The sequence below is a fragment of the Sturnus vulgaris genome (assembly GCF_052056855.1).
Source record: "Sturnus vulgaris isolate bStuVul1 chromosome 33 unlocalized genomic scaffold, bStuVul1.hap1 SUPER_33_unloc_1, whole genome shotgun sequence".
In the NCBI taxonomy this organism is placed as follows: domain Eukaryota; kingdom Metazoa; phylum Chordata; class Aves; order Passeriformes; family Sturnidae; genus Sturnus; species Sturnus vulgaris.
The window spans coordinates 83,456-103,106 of NW_028275901.1; the positions used below are offsets into that span (position 1 = coordinate 83,456).

Here is a 19,651-nt window from a genome sequence, read left to right on the forward strand (position 1 = left end):
AATTTCCCCATTCCTGGCAGGAATTCTCTCATTCCTGAAGGAATTTCCCCATTCCTGGCAGGAATTTTCCCATTCCAGGCAGGAATTTTCCCATTCCTGGCAGGAATTCTCCCATTCCTGGCAGGAATTTTCCCATTCCAGGCAGGAATTTTCCCATTCCTGGCAGGAATTCTCCCATTCCTGGCAGGAATTTTCCCATTCCAGGCAGGAATTTTCCCATTCCTGGCAGGAATTTTCCCATTCCAGGCAGGAATTTTCCCATTCCTGGCAGGAATTTTCCCATTCCTGGCAGGAATTTTCCCATTCCTGGCAGGAGTTTCCCCATTCCTGGCAGGAATTTCCCCATTCCAGAAGGAATTTCTCCCATTTCCAGAAGGAATTTTCCCATTCCTGGCAGGATTTTCCCCATTCCGGGCAGGAATTTTCCCATTCTAAAAGGAATTTTCCCATTCCTGGCAAAAATTTCCCCATTCCAGAAGGAATTTCTCCCATTTCCTGAAGGAATTTCCATTTCTCCATTCCTGGCAGGAATTTTCCCATTCCTGAAGGAATTTCCCCATTCCTGAAGGAATTTTCCCATTCCAGAAGGAATTTTCCTATTCCTGGCAGGAATTTCCCCATTCTTGAAGGAATTTCTCCATTCCTGGCAGGAATTTCCCCATTCTTGAAGGAATTTTCCCATTTCCTGAAGGAATTCCCAATTCCTGGCAGGAATTCTCCCATTCCAGGCAGGAATTTTCCCATTCCTGAAGGAATTTTCCCATTCCTGAAGGAATTTTCCCATTCCTGGCAGGAATTCTCCCATCCCAAACCCATCCTGGCTCTTCCCAAACCCCCAATTCCCAGAAAAACCAACCCCACACCCATCATTCCCTCCAGCAGAACCCCGAATTCCAAGATTTCCCCCGGGAATTTTTTTTTGCAGGAAAATCCCAAACTCCCAGCCACGTCAGCAGCAGGATTGGGATGGAAAAACTCCCCCCCCCCAAAAAAAAAAAAAATCAAGAATTTGGGATTTTGGGGCTTTTCCAAGGATGAGAGAGTCGGGATAAGCTCGGGATGAGTCCTTTAAAATCCACAAAAACCTCGGGAATTCTCCCGTTTCACAGGGGACACAACGGCACCGAACGCTCCGAGAGGGGAGGGAAAACAGCGGGAAAAAAACCGGGAAAAACGAGGGGAAAACAGCAGGAAAACATCGGGAAAAGGGGGATCCACAGCCACAGGAAATCTGGAAAACCCTCAGCCAGGTGAGGGGGACAAATCCCAGCCTTGTCCCCAACCATTCCTGAGGGAAAAGGGGGAAAATTCCCAAAAATCCACCCGGGGGGAAAAAAAATATATATATATATATATATATAGGATCACAGCAAAACTTTGGAGATTTGGTAGAAAAAAAAATTCCCAAAAGGATTGGACAAAATTTCTGGGGTTTTTTTTGGGGGGGATTTCCACCCCTCCACCCCAAAAAAAAAAAAAAAAATGCAGTGAAATTTCCTCTTTTTGCTGGGAATTCTCAGGAAAAAAAAAAAAAAAATCCAACAGAATTATTTCCTTTTTCCCAGGAATTGCCCCCCAAAAAATCCAACAAAATTCCCTCTTTTTTTTTTTTTTTTTTTTTCCCTCCTGGGAATTCCCAAAGAAAAATTCCAAAAGAAATTCCATTTTTTTTCTTTTTTCCCCCCCAGGAATTCCTGGGATTTGAGGCTGGGGCAAAGGGGGAAAACATCCACGGACACGGCTCTGACACATCCAGGGAAACATTTTTGGGTCCTTTTCCCGTTGGGGAATTTCACTCCTGGAACATTCCAGAACTTTCCTCCTCATCCTGCTGCTCTTCCCTTGGGAATTCTGGGCAATTTTCTGCCTTTCCTGCCTCTGCATTTGTCTCTGTTCCCTTTTCCTGCTCCTCAGCTCCTGGGATTTCCTCGGGATTTTTGTTTTCCTCGGGATTTTCCTCGGGAATTTGGGGATTTTCCTCGAGATTTTTGGGATTTTCCTCAGGATTTTGTGGATTTTCCTCGGGATTTTGTGGATTTTCCTCAGGATTTTGTGGATTTTCCTCAGGATTTTGGGGATTTTCCTCGGGATTTTGGGGATTTTCTTCGGGATTTTCTGGATTTTCCTTGGGATTTTGGGCGTTTTCTTCAGGATTTTGGGGATTTTCTTCTGAAATTTGGGTTTTTTCCTCGGGATTTGGGGGATTTTCTTCAGGATTTTGGGGGTTTTCCTCTGGATTTTGGGATTTTCCTCTGGATTTTCCTCCCCTGCTCCTTCCCCTTCCTCGTGCTCCTCCTTTTCCTCGGGATCATCTGTGAAGGGATTTTCCCCCTGGGAAAAAAAAAAAAAAAAAAAAGGGAAAAAAATTTTAAATAAATAAATAAATAAATTTAAAAATAAATAAATAAAACTTTTGAAGCTTCCCTCGGGATTCTCCAAGGAATTCTCACCTCCCACACCCCCCCAAATCCGGATAAAAATTGGAATTTTGGGGCAGGAATTCCTGCCTGGATGGAATTCCCAGATGGGATTGATGGGAATTTCTGGGATTTTGGGGATTTTGGGGATGGGATTTCAGGGATTTAAACCCTCTCCCACCTAAACCCACTCCAAAATTCCCCCAAAAAATTCCCCAAAATCCCAACTCCAGGAGCAGCTCCAGCCTCAACCCTACAGAGCGTGGAAAAAATCCAGGAATTTCCCCCCAAACCCCAAAATATTCCTCAAAAAAACCCTAAAACCCCAAAATATTCCCAAAAAACCTTTCAAAATATTCCCCAAAAAACCCAAAACTCCAAAATAATCCCAAAAAACCCCTAAACCCTAAAATATTCCCAAAAAACCTTCCAAAATATTCCCCCAAAAAATCAAAACTCCAAAATATTCCCAAAAAACCCCAAAAAAACACTAAATCCTAAAATATTCCCCAAAAAACCTTCCAAAATACTCCCAAAAAACCCCCAAACCCCAAAAATATTCCCCCAAAAAACCCCAAAACTCAAAAATATCCCCCAAAAACCCCCTGAAATTCCAAAATATTCCCAAAAATCTCCAAATATTCCCAAAAAAATGTCCCAAAACCCCCAAAATATTCCCAAAAATCTCCAAATATTCCCAAAAAACGTCCCAAAAACCCCCAAATATTCCCAGAAATGCCCCCCCGGGCCATTCCCACCCCAGGGAATTTTGGGAATTGCAGGAATTCCCACCTTGAGGTACTTTTCCAGCTTTTTGCTGATGAGTTTGTTGTTGAGGATGCTCCTGGCCACCACCAGTGAGGATTTCTTGGATTGCTCCATCATGGCCTGGAAAAAAGGAGAAAAAAAACAAAAAAATGGGAATTCCAGGAGTTGGGACACAAATCAAAGGAAATTCCAAAAAAAATTCCTTGGGAAAATGGGGTTGGGAGCAGAAATTCCCAAAAAATTCCTGCAAAAATGGGGTTGGGAGAAGAAAGTCCTAAAAAATTCCTGGAAAAAGGGGCTGAGGGCAGAAATTCCCAAAAAATTCCTTGGGAAAAAGGGATTGGGAGCAGAAATTCCTGAAAAATTCCTTGGAAAAAGGGTCTGGGGGAAAGAAATTAAAAAAAAAATTCCTGGAAAAAATGGGGTTGGGGGCAGAAATTCCCAACAAATTCCTGGGAAATCCCAGGATTTGGGTTTTTCCCTGCAGAATTCCCAGATTTTTGGTGTTTTTTCCCTGCAGCATTCCCAGATTTTTGGTGTTTTCCCCTCCAGAATTCCCGGATTTTTGGTGTTTTTCCCTGCAGCATTCCCAGATTTTTTGTTTTTCCCTGCAGAATTCCCAGATTTTTTGTTTTTCCCTGCAGCATTCCCAGATTTTGGTGTTTTCCCTCCAGCATTCCAGATTTTTGGTATTTTTCCCCGGCAGCATTCCCAGATTTTTTGTTTTTTTTGCCGCAGCATTCCCGGATTTTGTTGTTTTCCCCGCAGCATTCCCGGATTTTGGTGTTTCCCCCGCAGCATTCCCGGATTTTGGTGTTTCCCCGCAGCATTCCCGGATTTTTGGTGTTTTTCCCTCCAGAATTCCCGGATTTTTGGTGTTTTTTCCCCTGCAGCATTCCCGGATTTTGGGGTTTTCCCCTGCAGCATTCCCAGATTTTTGGTGTTTTTCCCTGCAGCATTCCCACATTTTTGTTTTTCCCTGCAGAATTCCCGGATTTTGTTGTTTTCCCCGCAGCATTCCCAGATTTTGGTGTTTCCCTGCAGCATTCCCGGATTTTTGTTGTTTTTCCCTCCAGAATTCCCGGATTTCTGTTTTTCCCCGCAGCATTCCCGGATTTTGTTGTTTTTCCCGCAGCATTCCCAGATTTTGTTGTTTTCCCCGCAGCATTCCCGGATTTTTGTTGTTTTCCCCTCCAGAATTCCCGGATTTTGGTGTTTCCCCGCAGCAGTCCCGGATTTTGGTGTTTTCCCCTGCAGCATTCCCGGATTTTGGGGTTTTTTCCCTGCAGAATTCCCGGATTTTGGTGTTTTCCCCTCCAGCATTCCCGGATTTTGGTGTTTTCCCCTCCAGAATTCCCGGATTTTGGTGTTTTCCCCCTCCAGAATTCCCGGATTTTGTTGTTTTCCCCGCAGCATTCCCGGATTTGTTGTTTTTCCCCGCAGCATTCCCGGATTTTGTTGTTTTCCCTCCAGAATTCCCAGATTTTGGTGTTTTCCCGCAGCAGTCCCGTGTCTCGGGGCTCACCCGGCGGTTGTGGTTGTGGTCCAGGGACCTGAGGTGTTTCTGGATGGAGCTGAAGTGCATGGGCAGCAAGAGATCACAGGCCGAGCAGTGAGCGGCCTCCACCTTCCGAACAAAGTGCTCCAGACCCAGCTCTGGAAAACGGGAATGGGATATGGGATTGGGATATGGGATATCAGGGATATGGGATATCAGGGATATGGGATTGGGATCTCAGGGATGTCAGGGATCCCCCTGGTCACAGGCCGAGCAGTGAGCGGCCTCCACCTTCCGAACAAAGTGCTCCAGACCCAGCTCTGGAAAAATATGGGATATCTGGGATTGGGATATGGGATTGGGATATGGGATTGGGATATGGGATCAGGGATATGGGATTGGGATCTCAGGGATCTCAGGGATCCCCCTGGTCACAGGCCGAGCAGTGAGCGGCCTCCACCTTCCGAACAAAGTGCTCCAGACCCAGCTCTGCAAAACACAGGGAATGGGATATCTGGGATTGGGAATATGGGATATGGGATTGGGATATGGGATCAGGGATATGGGATTGGGATCAGGGATATGGGATTGGGATGTCAGGGATCCCCCTGGTCACAGCCGAGCAGTGAGCGGCCTCCACCTTCCGAACAAAGTGCTCCAGACCCAGCTCTGGGAAACATTGGGAATGGGATATGGGATATATGGGATTGGGATATGGGATCAGGGATCAGGGATATGGGATTGGGATCTCAGGGATCTCAGGGATAGGGGCTATCAGGGATTGGGATATAGGGTATGGGAATGGAGAATCCCTCTGGGATCCCCAGTGCTCCAGGCCCAGCTCTGCAAAATGGGAATGGGATCGGGGATATGGGATCGGGGATATGGGATCGGGGATATGGGACTGGGATATGGGATCAGAGATTGGGATCAGGGATCAAGGATATGGCAATGGGATTGGGAATGGAGAATCCCCCTGGGATTCCCCAGTGCTCCAGGACCAGCTCTGGAATGGGTTCAGAGATTGGGTTCCCATGGGATTGTCCCCCTGTTCCCATGGGATTGTCCCCCCGTTCCCTGGGATTGTCCCCCCCGTTCCCATGGGATTGTCCCCCTGTTCCCATGGGATTGTCCCCCTGTTCCCATGGGATTGTCCCCCCGTTCCCATGGGATTGTCCCCCCATTCCCATGGGATTGTCCCCCCGTTCCCTAAGGACTGTCCCCCGTTCCCATGGGATTGTCCCCCATTCCCATGGGATTGTCCCCCCCGTTCCCATGGGATTGTCCCCCCGTTCCCTGGGATTGTCCCCCCGTTCCCATGGGATTGTCCCCCCCGTTCCCTGGGATTGTCCCCCCGTTCCCATGGGATTGTCCCCCCCATTCCCATGGGATTGTCCCCCTGTTCCCATGGGATTGTCCCCCATTCCCATGGGATTGTCCCCCCCGTTCCCATGGGATTGTCCCCCCTGTTCCCATGGGATTGTCCCCCCGTTCCCATGGGATTGTCCCCCCCGTTCCCTGGGATTGTCCCCCCGTTCCTGGGATTGTCCCCCCTGTTCCCATGGGATTGTCCCCCCGTTCCCATGGGATTGTCCCCCCCGTTCCCATGGGATTGTCTCCCCGTTCCCATGGGATTGTCCCCCTGTTCCCATGGGATTGTCCCCCTGTTCCCATGGGATTGTCCCCCCGTTCCCTAAGGACTGTCCCCCCCATTCCCAGGGATTGTCCCCCATTCCCATGGGACTGTCCCCCATTCCCAGGGCATTCCCGGGAATCCTGGGGTACCCTGGGTCAGGTCCTGCTCCCTCTGGATCTGTTGGATGACGGCGTTGATGTCGCGGATCCCGCGGCGCCGCTCCTCCGTCTTCCGGGTCTTGTTGGCCACGTATTCCTGAGGGGAATGCTGGGATTGTTATCCCAAAAATCCCCTGGAGAATCCCAAAAATCCCCTGGAGAATCCCAAAAATCCCCTGGAGAATCCCAAAAACACCCTGGATAAACCCCAATCCCTCCTGAGGGGAATGCTGGGATTGTTATCCCAAAAATCCCCTGGAGAATCCCAAAAATCCCCCTGGAGAATCCCATGGATAATCCCCAATCCCTCCTGAGGGGAATGATGGGATTGTTATCCCAAAAATCCCCTGGAGAATCCCAAAAATACCCCTGGAGAATCCCATGGATAAACCCCAATCCCTCCTGAGGGGAATGCTGGGATTGTTATCCCAAAAATCCCCTGGAGAATCCCAAAAATACCCTGGAGAATCCCATGGAGAATCCCAAAAATCTGGGATTTGGGAATTTTGGGATTTGGGAATTTGGGGATTTTGGGAATTTGGGATTTTTGGGATGGACCTGCAGGAAGTGAGCCGTGTGCTGGGGCAGTTTGGGATTTGGGAATTTTGGGAATTTTGGGAATTTTGGATGGACCTGCAGGAAGTGAGCCGTGTGCTGGGGCAGTTTGGGATTTGGGAATTTGGGAATTTTGGGATTTTGGGATGGACCTGCAGGAAGTGAGCCGTGTGCTGGGGCAGTTTGGGATTTGGGAATTTGGGAATTTTGGGAATTTTGGGATGGACCTGCAGGAAGTGAGCCGTGTGCTGGGGCAGTTTGGGATTTGGGAATTTGGGAATTTTGGGATTTTGGGATGGACCTGCAGGAAGTGAGCCGTGTGCTGGGGCAGTTTGGGATTGGGAATTTGGGAATTTTGGGGATTTTGGGATGGACCTGCAGGAAGTGAGCCGTGTGCTGGGGCAGTTTGGATTTGGGAATTTGGGAATTTTGGGATTTTGGGATGGACCTGCAGGAAGTGAGCCGTGTGCTGGGGCAGTTTGGGATTTGGGAATTTGGGAATTTTGGGATGGACCTGCAGGGAAGTGAGCCGTGTGCTGGGGCAGTTTGGGATTTGGGAATTTGGGAATTTTGGGATTTTGGGATGGACCTGCAGGAAGTGAGCCGTGTGCTGGGGCAGTTTGGGATTTGGGAATTTGGGAATTTTGGGAATTTTGGGATGGACCTGCAGGAAGTGAGCCGTGTGCTGGGGCAGTTTGGGATTTGGGAATTTGGGAATTTTGGGATTTTGGGATGGACCTGCAGGAAGTGAGCCGTGTGCTGGGGCAGTTTGGGATTTGGGAATTTGGGAATTTGGGAATTTTGGGAATTTTGGGATGGACCTGCAGGAAGTGAGCCGTGTGCTGGGGCAGTTTGGGATTTGGGAATTTGGGAATTTTGGGAATTTTGGGGATTTTGGGATGGACCTGCAGGAAGTGAGCCGTGTGCTGGGGCAGTTTGGGATTTGGGAATTTTGGGAATTTTGGGATTTTGGGATGGACCTGCAGGAAGTGAGCCGTGTGCTGGGGCAGTTTGGGATTTGGGAATTTGGAATTTTGAGAATTTTGGGAATTTTGGGATGGACCTGCAGGAAGTGAGCCGTGTGCTGGGGCAGTTTGGGATTTGGGAATTTTGGGGATTTTGGGATGGACCTGCAGGAAGTGAGCCGTGTGCTGGGGCAGTTTGGTGCCCACGAACTGGAAATGCTCCCGGTGGAATTTGCTCTCCAGGTGCTGCCGGATCTCGTCCTCGAAAAACGTCCGGAATTTACAGAGAGAGCACACGAACTGGATCCTGGAAAACGGGGAAAAAAACGGGGAAAAAATGGGAAAGAAACGGGGAAAAAACGGGGAAAAAACGGGGGAAAAAACGGGGAAAAAACGGGGAAAAAACGGGGGAAAAAACGGGGAAAAAACGGGGAAAAAAACGGGGAAAAAACGGGGAAAAAACGGGGAAAAAACGGGGAAAAAACGGGGAAAAAACGGGGAAAAAACGGGGAAAAAACGGGAAAAAAACCGGGAAAAAAAACGGGAAAAAACGGGAAAAAACGGGAAAAAAACGGGAATGGGGAGGGGAAAAAATTAGGGAAAAAATCGGGGAAAAAAAGTGAAATAATGCCTTAAAAACTGGGGAAAAAAATCCCTAAAAAAGTGAAATAATGCCTTAAAAATTGGGGAAAAAATCCCTAAAAAAGTGAAATAATGCCTTAAAAATTGGAAAAATACCCCTGACAAAATACCTTAAAAACTGGGATAAAATGCCTGAAGAAATGTCTTAAAAATTGGGGAAAAAAATCCCTGAAAAAGTGGAAAAAAATGCCTTAAGAACTGGGGAAAAAATCCTTAAGAAAGTGAAAGAATCTCTTAAAAACTGGGGAAAAATCCCTGAAAAAAGTGGAAAAAATGCCTTAAAAATTGGGGAAAAAAATCCCTAAAAAAGTGAAAAAATGCCCTAAAAATTGGGGGGAAAAAATCTCAAAAAAAGTGAAATAATGCCTTAAAAATTGGGGAAAAAATTCCTAAAAAAGTGAAATAATGCCTTAAAAGCTGGGAAAATGCCCCTGAAAAAATATCTTAAAAACTGGGATAAAATGCCTGAAGAAATGTCTTAAAAATTGGGGAAAAAAATCCCTAAAAATTGAAAAAACGCCTTAAAAATTGGGGAAAAAATCCCTGAGAAAGTGAAAAAATCTCTTAAAAACTGGGGAAAAAATCCCGAAAAAAGTGAAAAAATGCCTTAAAAATTGGGGAAAAAAATCCCTAAAAATATGAAAAAAAAAAAAATCTCTTAAAAACTGGGGGGAAAAATCTCTTAAAAACTGGGAAAAAATGCCTAAAAAATTGAAAAAACGCCTTAAAAATTGGGGGAAAAGTCCCTGAAAAAATGCCTTAAAAACTGGGGAAAAAATACCAAAAGAAGTGAAAAAATGCCTTAAAAAATGGGGAAAAAAAATCCCTAAAAAATTGAAAAAACGCCTTAAAAACTGAGAAAAAAAAATCCCTGAGAAAGTGAAAAAATCTTTTGAAAACTGGGAAAAAAAATCTTTTAAAAACTGGGGGAAAAAAATCCCTAAAAAGTTGAAAAAATGCCTTAAAAATTCGGAAAAAAATCCCTAAAAAATTGAAAAAGCGCCTTAAAAACTGGGGGAAAATCCCTATAAAAGTGAAAAAACGCCTTAAGAGCTGGGAAAAAAAATCCCTAAAAAAGCGAAAAAAAAAAATCTCTTAAAAACTGGGAAAAAATCCTAAAAAAATCGAAAAAACGCCTTAAAAATTGGGAAAAAAATCCCTAAAAAATCGAAAAAACGCCTTAAAAATTGGGAAAAAAATCTCTAAAAAATCGAAAAAACGCCTTAAAAACTGGGGGAAAAATCCCAAAAAAATGGGGGAACCCCTAAAAAAGGAAAGAATTCCCAAAAAAGGGGGAATATTGCCAGGAATGCCAGGGTTTACCTCTCCACCATCCGGTCCCGGTGCCGTTTCTTTTGGCGCTCCTGGGATTTCCTGGCGGCCGGGAGCTTCTGCCGCAGCTCCTCGGGGAGGCCCAGGGCTCCTGGAAAAACGGGAATTCTGGGAATTCTGGGAGTTCTGGGAGACTCCTCGGCAATCCAAATCAAAATATCAAAGAGTTCAACCCAAAAATCCCGGGAATTCCAGCCCCAAATCTCAGGGAATTCAACGAAAAATCCCGGGAATTTCAGCCCCAAATCTCCAGAATTCCAACCAAAAATCCCATGAAATTCAGCCCCAAATCACAGGAATTCTAGCCCCAAATCTCAGGGAATTCAACCAAAAATCCTGGGAAATTCAGCCCCAAAATCCCGGGAATTCCAGCCCCAAATCCCAGGGAATTCAACCAAAAATCCCGGGAAATTCAGCCCCAAATCTCAGGAATTCCAATCCCAAATTCCAGGAATTCCAGCCCCAAATCCCAGAAAATCCAGCCCCAAATCCCAGAAAATCCAGCCCCCAAATCCAGGAAATCCAGCCCCACTAAATTCCCAGGAATTTCCAACCCCAAATCCCATGAAATTCCAATCCCAAATCCCAGGAATTCCAATCCCAAATCCCAGGAATTCCAGCCCCAAATTCCAGGAAATCCAACCCAAAATCCAAGGAAATCCAGCCCAAAATCCCAGGAAATTCATTTTTGGGATGGATCACTCCCAGATTTCTCTGGATTTTGGGATGAATTCATCCCAGATTTTCTGGTTTTAGGGATGAATTATTCCCAAATTTCAGGATTTCTGGGATTTAGAAATGAAATTCCCTGGGATTTTCCTTCCCTGATCCCAAATTCCCGAAATTCCCTGGATTTTCCTGGAAAAACCCCTGGGAATTCCTGGAATTTCCCCTTGGAATTCCCAACTCACCTTTCTCGGAATCTCTTCCCTCTTCATCCTCCCCTTCCTGAAAAACCAAAAAAATTTGGGAATTTAAAACCCCTTGGAATGAAATTCCAGGAGTTTCTCCCTCTGGAATTTCCCTCGGATTTGGGTCAAGAATCCCAAATTTTGGGGGATTTTCCCAATGAAATCTCTCAGAGGCCACAATTCCCTGGAATTCCTTGGAATTCCCAAATTTCCTATGGAAAATTCCACTTCCAGCCCCTCCCCAAGCAAAACTTTCCTGGAATTTACCCAAAATCCCAGAATTCCCTCCTCAGATCCCCAAAATCCTTCAGGAATTCCCAAAAATTCCAGGATTTCCCCTCACTCACCCCCCTGGATTCCTCCTTTTCTCCAGATTCTCCTTCCGTGCCTTCCTCTGGAATGAAAAAAAAAAAAACCAAAAATCGAAAATTTGGGATGAATTCTGGATTTTTTAGCTGGAATTCCAGGATTCAGGCTAAAAAATTGGGAATTTAGGATAAATCCTGGGATTTTTTAGCTGGAATTCCAGGATTGAGCCCCAAAAAATCGGGGATTTGTGCTGAACCCCGGAATTTTTAGTTAGAAACGTGGGATTGAGCCCTAAAAATTGGGAATTTAGGATAAATCCTGGAATTTTTTAGCTGGAATTCCAGGATTGAGCCCCAAAACTGGGGAATTTGTACTGAACCCCGGGATTTTATCAGAATTCTGGGATTGAGCCCCAAAAATCAGGGATTTGTGCTGAACCAGGGAATTTTAGATAGAAATCTGGGAATTGTGCCCCAAAAATTGGGAATTTGTGCTGAACCCCAGGATTTTAGTTAGAAATGCAGGATTGAACCCCAGGATTTTTAGTTACAATTCTGGGATTGAACCCCAGGATTTTAATTGGAAATCTGGGATTGAGCCCCAGGATTTGATCAGAACTGTGGGATTTGATCAGAATTGTGGGATTAATTAGCTCAGAACTGTGGGATTAATTAGCTCAGAATTGTGGGATTAATTAGCTCAGAACTGTGGGATTAGATCAGGACCGTGGGATTTGATCAGAAGTGTGGGATTAATTAGCTCAGAATTGTGGGATTAATTAGCTCAGAATTGTGGGATTAATTAGCTCAGAATTGTGGGATTAATTAGCTCAGAATTGTGGATTAATTAGCTCAGAATTGTGGGATTAATTAGCTCGGATTTGTGGCATTAATTAGCTCGGATTTGAGGCGTTAATTAGCTCGGATTTGAGGCATTAATTAGCTGGGATTTTTGGCATTAATTAGCTGGGATTTGAGGCGTTAATTAGCTGGGATTTGAGGCATTAATTAGCTGGGATCTGAGGCATTAATTAGCTGGGATTTGAGGCGTTAATTAGCCCGGATCTGAGGCGTTAATTAGCTGGGATTTGAGGCGTTAATTAGCTGGGATTTGAGGCATTAATTAGCCCGGATTTGAGGCGTTAATTAGCCCGGATTTGACATTAATTAGCCCGGATTTGAGGCGTTAATTAGCCCGGATTTGAAGCATTAATTAGCTGGGATTTGAGGCGTTAATTAGCTGGGATTTGAGGCGTTAATTAGCCCGGATTTGAAGCATTAATTAGCTGGGATTTGAGGCGTTAATTAGCTGGGATTTGAGGCGTTAATTAGCCCGGATTTGAAGCATTAATTAGCTGGGATTTGAGGCGTTAATTAGCTGGGATTTGAGGCGTTAATTAGCCCGGATTTGAGGCGTTAATTAGCCCGGATTTGAAGCATTAATTAGCTGGGATTTGAGGCGTTAATTAGCTGGGATTTGAGGCGTTAATTAGCCCGGATTTGAAGCATTAATTAGCTGGGATTGAGGCGTTAATTAGCTGGGATTTGAGGCGTTAATTAGCTGGGATTTGAGGCGTTAATTAGCCCGGATTTGAGGCGTTAATTAGCCCGGATCTGAGGCATTAATTAGCCGGGATTTGAGGCGTTAATTAGCCCGGATCTGAGGCGTTAATTAGCCCGGATCTGAGGCATTAATTAGCCCGGATCTGAGGCGTTAATTAGCCCGGATTTGAGGCGTTAATTAGCCCGGATTTGAGGCGTTAATTAGCCCGGATCTGAGGCGTTAATTAGCCCGGATTTGAGGCGTTAATTAGCCCGGATCTGAGGCGTTAATTAGCCCGGATCTGAGGCGTTAATTAGCCCGGATTTGAGGCGTTAATTAGCCGGGATTTGAGGCGTTAATTAGCCCGGATCTGAGGCGTTAATTAGCCCGGATTTGAGGCGTTAATTAGCCGGGATTTGAGGCGTTAATTAGCCGGGATTTGAGGCGTTAATTAGCCCGGATTTGAGGCGTTAATTAGCCCGGATCTGAGGCGTTAATTAGCCGGGATCTGAGGCGTTAATTAGCCGGGATCTGAGGCGTTAATTAGCCGGGATCTGAGGCGTTAATTAGCCCGGATTTGAGGCGTTAATTAGCCGGGATCTGAGGCGTTAATTAGCCCGGATCTGAGGCGTTAATTAGCCGGGATTTGAGGCGTTAATTAGCCCGGATTTGACATTAATTAGCCCGGATCTGAGGCGTTAATTAGCCGGGATTTGACATTAATTAGCCCGGATTTGAGGCGTTAATTAGCCCGGATTTGAGGCGTTAATTAGCCGGGATTTGAGGCGTTAATTAGCCGGGATTTGAGGCGTTAATTAGCCGGGATTTGTGGCATTAATTAGCTCGGATTTGACATTAATTAGCCCGGATCTGAGGCATTAATTAGCCGGGATTTGAGGCGTTAATTAGCCGGGATTTGAGGCGTTAATTAGCCCGGATCTGAGGCGTTAATTAGCCCGGATTTGACATTAATTAGCCCGGATCTGAGGCGTTAATTAGCCGGGATTTGAGGCGTTAATTAGCCCGGATTTGACATTAATTAGCCCTGACCGTTGTCGGAGCTGGAGTTGTCCGAGTCCGTCCCCCGCGCTCGCTCCTCGCTCGGCTGCTGCCGCCTCTTCCCAAAGGAATCGCGGCGGAGACGCTTCCTCTGGGGCTGGGAAAAACGGGAATGAGTGGGGGGAAATGGGGGAGAAAATGGGGAAAAATTGGGGGGAAAATGGGGGGGAAAATTTGGGAAAAAAATGGGAAAGTGGGGGAAAAACGGGAGGAAAATGGGGGGGAAATAATGATGGGAAAAATAAAATAACGATGGGAAATACGATGATGGGAAAATGGGTGAAAAATTGGGGAACAGTGGGGGGGAAAATGGGGGGAAATTTGGGGGGAAAATTTGGGAAAAAAATGGGAAAGTGGGGGAAAAACGGGAGGAAAATGGGGGGAAAATGGGGGGGAAATAATGATGGGAAATATGGTGATGGGAAAATGGGTGAAAAATTGGGGAACAATGGGGGGGAAATTGGGGGGAAAATTGGGGGGAAAAATGGTGGAAAATGGGGAGAAAATGGGGAAAAATGGGGAGAAAATGGGGAAAAAAGGGGAGAAAATGGGGGAAAAAATGGGGAGAAAATGGGGGGAAAATGGGGAAAGAAATGGGGAAAGAAATGGGGGAAAAAATGGGGAGAAAAATGGTGGGAAAATGATGGGGAAATCACGGAAAAATCACGGAAAAATCACGGAAAAATCACGGAAAAATCACGGAAAAATCACGGAAAAATCACGCCCAAGGCGAGTGAAGGCCATGAACGCCCCCCGGAGCTCACCCTGCAGTCGCCGTCCCAGAGCCTCCAGCCCCTGCGGGCTCTCTTGGCGCCGCGGGCGAAGGCGCGGAAGGGCCCCGGGGCCGGGGGCTCGGCCAGCGCGGCCTGGGAGAACAGAGACGGCAAACGGCGCCAGCCCCGAGCCCCCAGCCCCGGGAACGGCCTCTCCCGGGCCCAGGCCGGGCCCCGCGGCCCCGAAGCCTCCCGGAAACCGGGCTGGAACTGCGGCTCCCGGGGGCGGCGCCGGCCGTAGAAATCGTGCGAGTCGGGAGGCTCCGAGTCGTTGGGGAAATCGGGATAATCGCCGGGATAATCGCCGGGGTAATCGGGATAATCGTTGGGATAATCGGGGTAATCGTTGGAGTAATCCCCGGGGTAATCCCCGGGGTAATCCCCGGGGTAATCCCCGGGATAATCCCCGGGATAATCCCCGGGATACTCCAGGGCCGCCCGGTAAACGTCGCGGTCGTTCAGCGCCGGCCGGGAGTCGCCGTAGGGCTCGTAGGGATCGAACCTGGGGGGGAAATGTGGGAATTGTATAATTAGTATATTGTATTAGTATAATTATTGTAATTGGGGATTGTCCCGTGCGAGAGGGGAACACGACGGGGTGGGAGGAGGGGCGTTAATGGGAAAAAGGGGAGAGGGGAATTCCAAAAATGTGGTTCTGAGAGACTGGGATTCCCAAACAAAAAGGTTCCCATTGTTCCCGTTATTCCCATTATCCCCAATTCCATCATTCCCACTATTCCCATTCCCATTATTTCCACCACTCCCAGTTTCCCCACCTGTCCCAGTTTCCCCACCACTCCCATTATTCCCACCATTCCCAGTACTCCCAGTTTCCCCAGCGTTCCCAGTTTCCCCAGCGTTCCCAGTTTGCCCAGCATTCCCAGTATCCCCACTGATCCCAGTATCCCCATTATCCCCACCACTCCCATTCCCAGTTTCCCCACCTTTCCCATTATTCCCACTGTTTCCAGTGTTCCCCAGTATTCCCAGTCTCCCCAACTGTCCAGTGTTCCCCACTGTTCCCCACTGTTCCCAGTATTCCCCGTGTCCCCACCTGTCCCCGTGTCCCCCGGTGTCCCCAGTGTCCCCACCTGTCCCCACCTGTCCCCAGTGTCCCCACCTGTCCCCAGTGTCCCCACGTGTCCCCAGTGTCCCCCCGTGTCCCCACCTGTCCCGGTGTCCCCACCTGTCTCCATTGTCCCCACCTGTCCCGGTGTCCCCACCTGTCCCCGTGTCCCCCCGTGTCCCCACCTGTCCCCACGTGTCCCCCCGTGTCCCCACCTGTCCCGGTGTCCCCACCTGTCTCCATTGTCCCCACCTGTCCCGGTGTCCCCACCTGTCCCCGTGTCCCCCCGTGTCCCCACCTGTCCCCACGTGTCCCCACCTGTCCCCCCGTGTCCCCCCGTGTCCCGGTGTCCCCACCTGTCCCCGGTGTCCCCCCGTGTCCCCCCCGTGTCCCCACCTGTCCCCCGTGTCCCCACCTGTCCCCCCGTGTCCCGGTGTCCCCACCTGTCCCCCCGTGTCCCGGTGTCCCCACCTGTCCCCCGCGGGGCCGTAGGCGCGGCCCGGGATCCCGGCAGGCTCGGGGTGGTTCCCGGCTCCCGGCTCCCCCCGCTGCTTCCCGGGGCCGTCGCCGCCCTCGGGGCCCCCCTCGGGCTCGGAGTTGCCCAAATCCCAGGAATTGGGGGCGGGGCCGTAGCCGTAGGAGCTCTCGTGGCTGTAGCCGTAACCGAAGCCATAGCCCTCGAACCCTGCGGGAACACGCGGGAATGATCCCAGAACCCTGCGGGAACACGCGGGAATGATCCCGGGAATACGGCCTGGGAATTATGGGAATATGGCCTGGGAATTCCGGGAATACGGCCTGGGAATTCCCGGGAATACGGCCTGGGAATTATGGGAATACGGCCTGGGAATCCGGGAATACGGCCTGGGAATTCCGGGGAATACTGCCTGGGAATCCCGGGAATACGGCCTGGGAATTCCGGGAATACGGCCTGGGAATCCCGGGAATACGGCCTGGGAATTATGGGAATACGGCCTGGGAATTCCGGGAATACGGCCTGGGAATCCCGGGAATACGGCCTGGGAATTCCGGGATTATGGCCTGGGAATTCCGGGATTATGGCCTGGGAATTCTGGGAATACGGCCTGGGAATTCCGGGATTATGGCCTGGGAATTCCGGGAATACGGCCTGGGAATCCCGGGAATACGGCCTGGGAATTCCGGGAATACGGCCTGGGAATTCCGGGAATACGGCCTGGGAATCCCGGGAATACGGCCTGGGAATTCGGGAATACGGCCTGGGAATTCCGGGATTATGGCCTGGGAATTATGGGAATACGGCCTGGGAATTCGGGAATACGGCCTGGGAATTATGGGAATACTGTCATGGAATTCCGGGAATACGGCCTGGGAATTCTGGGAATACGGCCTGGGAATTATGGGAATACGGCCTGGGAATTCTGGGATCATTGCCCTGGGAATTCCGGGAATACGGCCTGGGAATTCTGGGAATACGGCCTGGGAATTCTGGGAATACGGCCTGGAATTATGGGAATATGGCCTGGAATTCTGGGATCATTGTCATGGAATTCTGGGATCATTGCCACGGAATTCCGGGATTATTCCCTGGGAATTCTGGAATCATGCCCTGGGAATTCCGGGATCATTCCCTGGGAATTGGAGAGAGGGCCCAGGGGATTGGGGATCATTCCCAGGGAACTGGGGAGAAATCCCAGGAATTTGGGATCATTCCCAGGGAATTCCAGAGAGCCCCAGGGAACTGGGGAGAGATCCAGGGAATTCGGGATCATTCCCATGGAACTGGGGAGAGTTCCATGGAATGAGGGATCATTCCCAATTAATTCCCAACAAGCCTGGGATCATTCCCATGGGATTTGGGAGCATTCCCAGTTAGTTCCCACCGAGCTCAGGATCATTCCCAGCGAATTCTCATGGAATTTGGGATTATTTCCATATTCACCATGGAATTTGGGATCATTCCAGTTATTTACTCCAGAATTCAGGATTATTCCAAGGAAAAAAGGGAAAAAAACCACAGAATTTGGGGGATCATTCCCAGTTACTTCCCACAGAATTTGGGGTTTATTTCAATATTTATCCCAGAATTTAGGTCCATTCCCAGGAAAAAAAAGGGAAAAACCACAGAATTTGGGGATCATTCCCACAGAATGGTTGGCAAATATCCCCAAAATCCCCAAATCTGTAATTTCTCCGTTCTAAAATTTCCATTTTTTGTTGGATCCGGCAGGAATTTGGGAATCAAAATTTGGGAAAGGAGAGGTCAGAGCTTCCAAGGGATCTGGGAGTGGATCCAGGGGGAGGAAATCCCAAACTTGCCTCTGCTCGTGCCCGAATTCCAATCTCCATATCCTAAAAAAGAGGAAAATCCAACTGAGCCTCCCAAAATCCACAGAATTCCCCCAAATCCGCCGGGAATTCCCCCCCCAGGAGCCCCTTCCGGGCCCAAATCCCGAATTTTTGTTCCAGCCCTGAGGGTTTGGGAATTCTGGGGAAAGAGGGAAATTCCTGTGGAAAAACAGGAGGGGGGAAATGGGAAAAAAATGAGGAAAAAATGGGGGGAAATGGGGAAAAAATTGGGGAAAAATGGGAAAAAGTGGGAAAAAATGAGAAAAGAGAGGGAAAAATGGGAGAAAATTGGGAGTTTGATGCCGTTCCTGTTATTCCAGGATGGATATTCCTGGCTGCCCCTCGTTCCCCGAGTGAAATTTTGGCCTTAATTAGCGACTCCTCATTAGCAAATGAACCCAATTAACGAACGTGGGAGCTCTTTGCCCGCCTCCAGGCAGGAATTTTCCGGGAATATCCTCGGGGAATCGCTGCCCCGCCCCCTCCAGGTGTGTCCCAGGTGAGGTGAGCAGGGAAGGGAAACGGAATTCATGGAAAAAAAGGGAAAAATGGGATCCAAAGGGATGGGGAGGAGCGACGGCAACGGGACGGGGGCGGGGAATAAATCGGATTTCGGATGGAATTGGGGAATTCCAGGGGAAAAAGAGGGAGAAGCGAATGGAGCCGGATCGGGATCAAATTCCCGGGATGGGGAGACCCAAAGGGAGCCGCACTGGGATCAAATTCCCGGGATTTTGGGGCTGTCCCGGTGCCCCAGGGGGGACCGGAGGGCCCCGGTCCCTCACGGTTCTCCCGGTGCCGGTGTCCCCCCGGTGTCCCGGTCACCCCCCGCTCCCTCACGGGCATCTCCGGGTGCCGGTGTCCCCTCAGGGTCCCCTCAGGGTCCGCCCAGTCCCGGTGTGCCCCGGGTCCCTCAGGGACACCCCCGCTCCGCTCCCGCTGTCCCCCCCGCTCCCTCACGGTCTCCCCAATGTCCCGGTCACCCCCCTGTCCCTCCCGGTGTTCCCCCGGTCTGTGAGGGTCCCCCCAGTATCTCGGTCACCCCCTGCTCTCCCGCTGTCCCCCACGGTCCCCTCAATGTCCCGGTGTCCCCCCCGGTCCCTCCCGGTTCCCGCCCGGCCCCGCCCGCTCCCCCTCACGGCCCCGCCGGCTCCGACCCCTCCGCTGCTCACGGGCACCGCCAGCCCCTCACCGCTCCCGCTCAGCCCCGGCCCCCGCCGGTTCCCGGCGCTCCCCGCTCGGGCCCGCCGCGGTTCCCCGGTGCTCGCGGGGCCGCGGGCTCCCCTCACGACCCCCGGGGCCGCCCCCTCCCCTCACCGTAGCTCATGATGGCGGCGCCTCCTCCCCTTTCCCGGGCGGTAACGGCGCCGCGCGGGCCCCGCCCCCCTCGCGCCGATTGGCCGCGCCGCTCCGCCTCCCCCGCGATGATTGGTCCGCGCGGTTCGCGCCTCCCATTGGCCGCCGGCCGCTGCCGATCATCGCGTTCCCCGCCCTGTGATTGGTCTCGGTGGATGCCAGCTGGAGGAGGAGGCGTGGCTTCCGCCGCTCTGCTCTCCCATTGGTCAGCTGCGCCTGCTGAGGACCTATCGCGTAACAGGCGCGCCGCTGGCCACGCCCCCCTCTCCGCAGCGCCGGCTGCTATTGGCTGCCTGCGCGGAGGCCACGCCCCCCCGGGGCGCCCTCACGTGGCCG

At 49.7% G+C, this 19,651-nt stretch overlaps 1 protein-coding gene across 2 annotated transcripts; it reads right to left on the bottom strand.

Annotated features, from left to right (window-relative positions):
* Positions 1 to 1,049: 1,049 nt before the first annotated feature.
* Positions 1,050 to 19,358, bottom strand: AKAP8L (A-kinase anchoring protein 8 like). 2 transcript variants are annotated; one of them, XM_088157428.1, is made up of 14 exons: positions 19,277 to 19,358; positions 17,930 to 17,962; positions 16,103 to 16,316; positions 14,557 to 15,067; positions 13,784 to 13,889; positions 11,230 to 11,276; positions 10,883 to 10,919; positions 9,963 to 10,062; positions 8,163 to 8,304; positions 6,469 to 6,574; positions 4,711 to 4,841; positions 3,210 to 3,305; positions 2,242 to 2,331; positions 1,625 to 2,074 (listed from the first exon to the last, which is right to left on the bottom strand). In XM_088157428.1, exons 1-14 carry the CDS (start codon positions 19,284 to 19,286, stop codon positions 1,793 to 1,795), a joined length of 1,905 nt encoding a protein of 634 aa, XP_088013554.1. In that variant the 5' UTR covers positions 19,287 to 19,358; the 3' UTR covers positions 1,625 to 1,792. The 2 variants fall into 2 exon arrangements, with proteins under 2 accessions (XP_088013553.1, XP_088013554.1); XM_088157427.1 differs by having other exon boundaries at positions 1,050 to 2,331.
* Between the last annotated feature and the right edge of the window lie 293 nt (positions 19,359 to 19,651).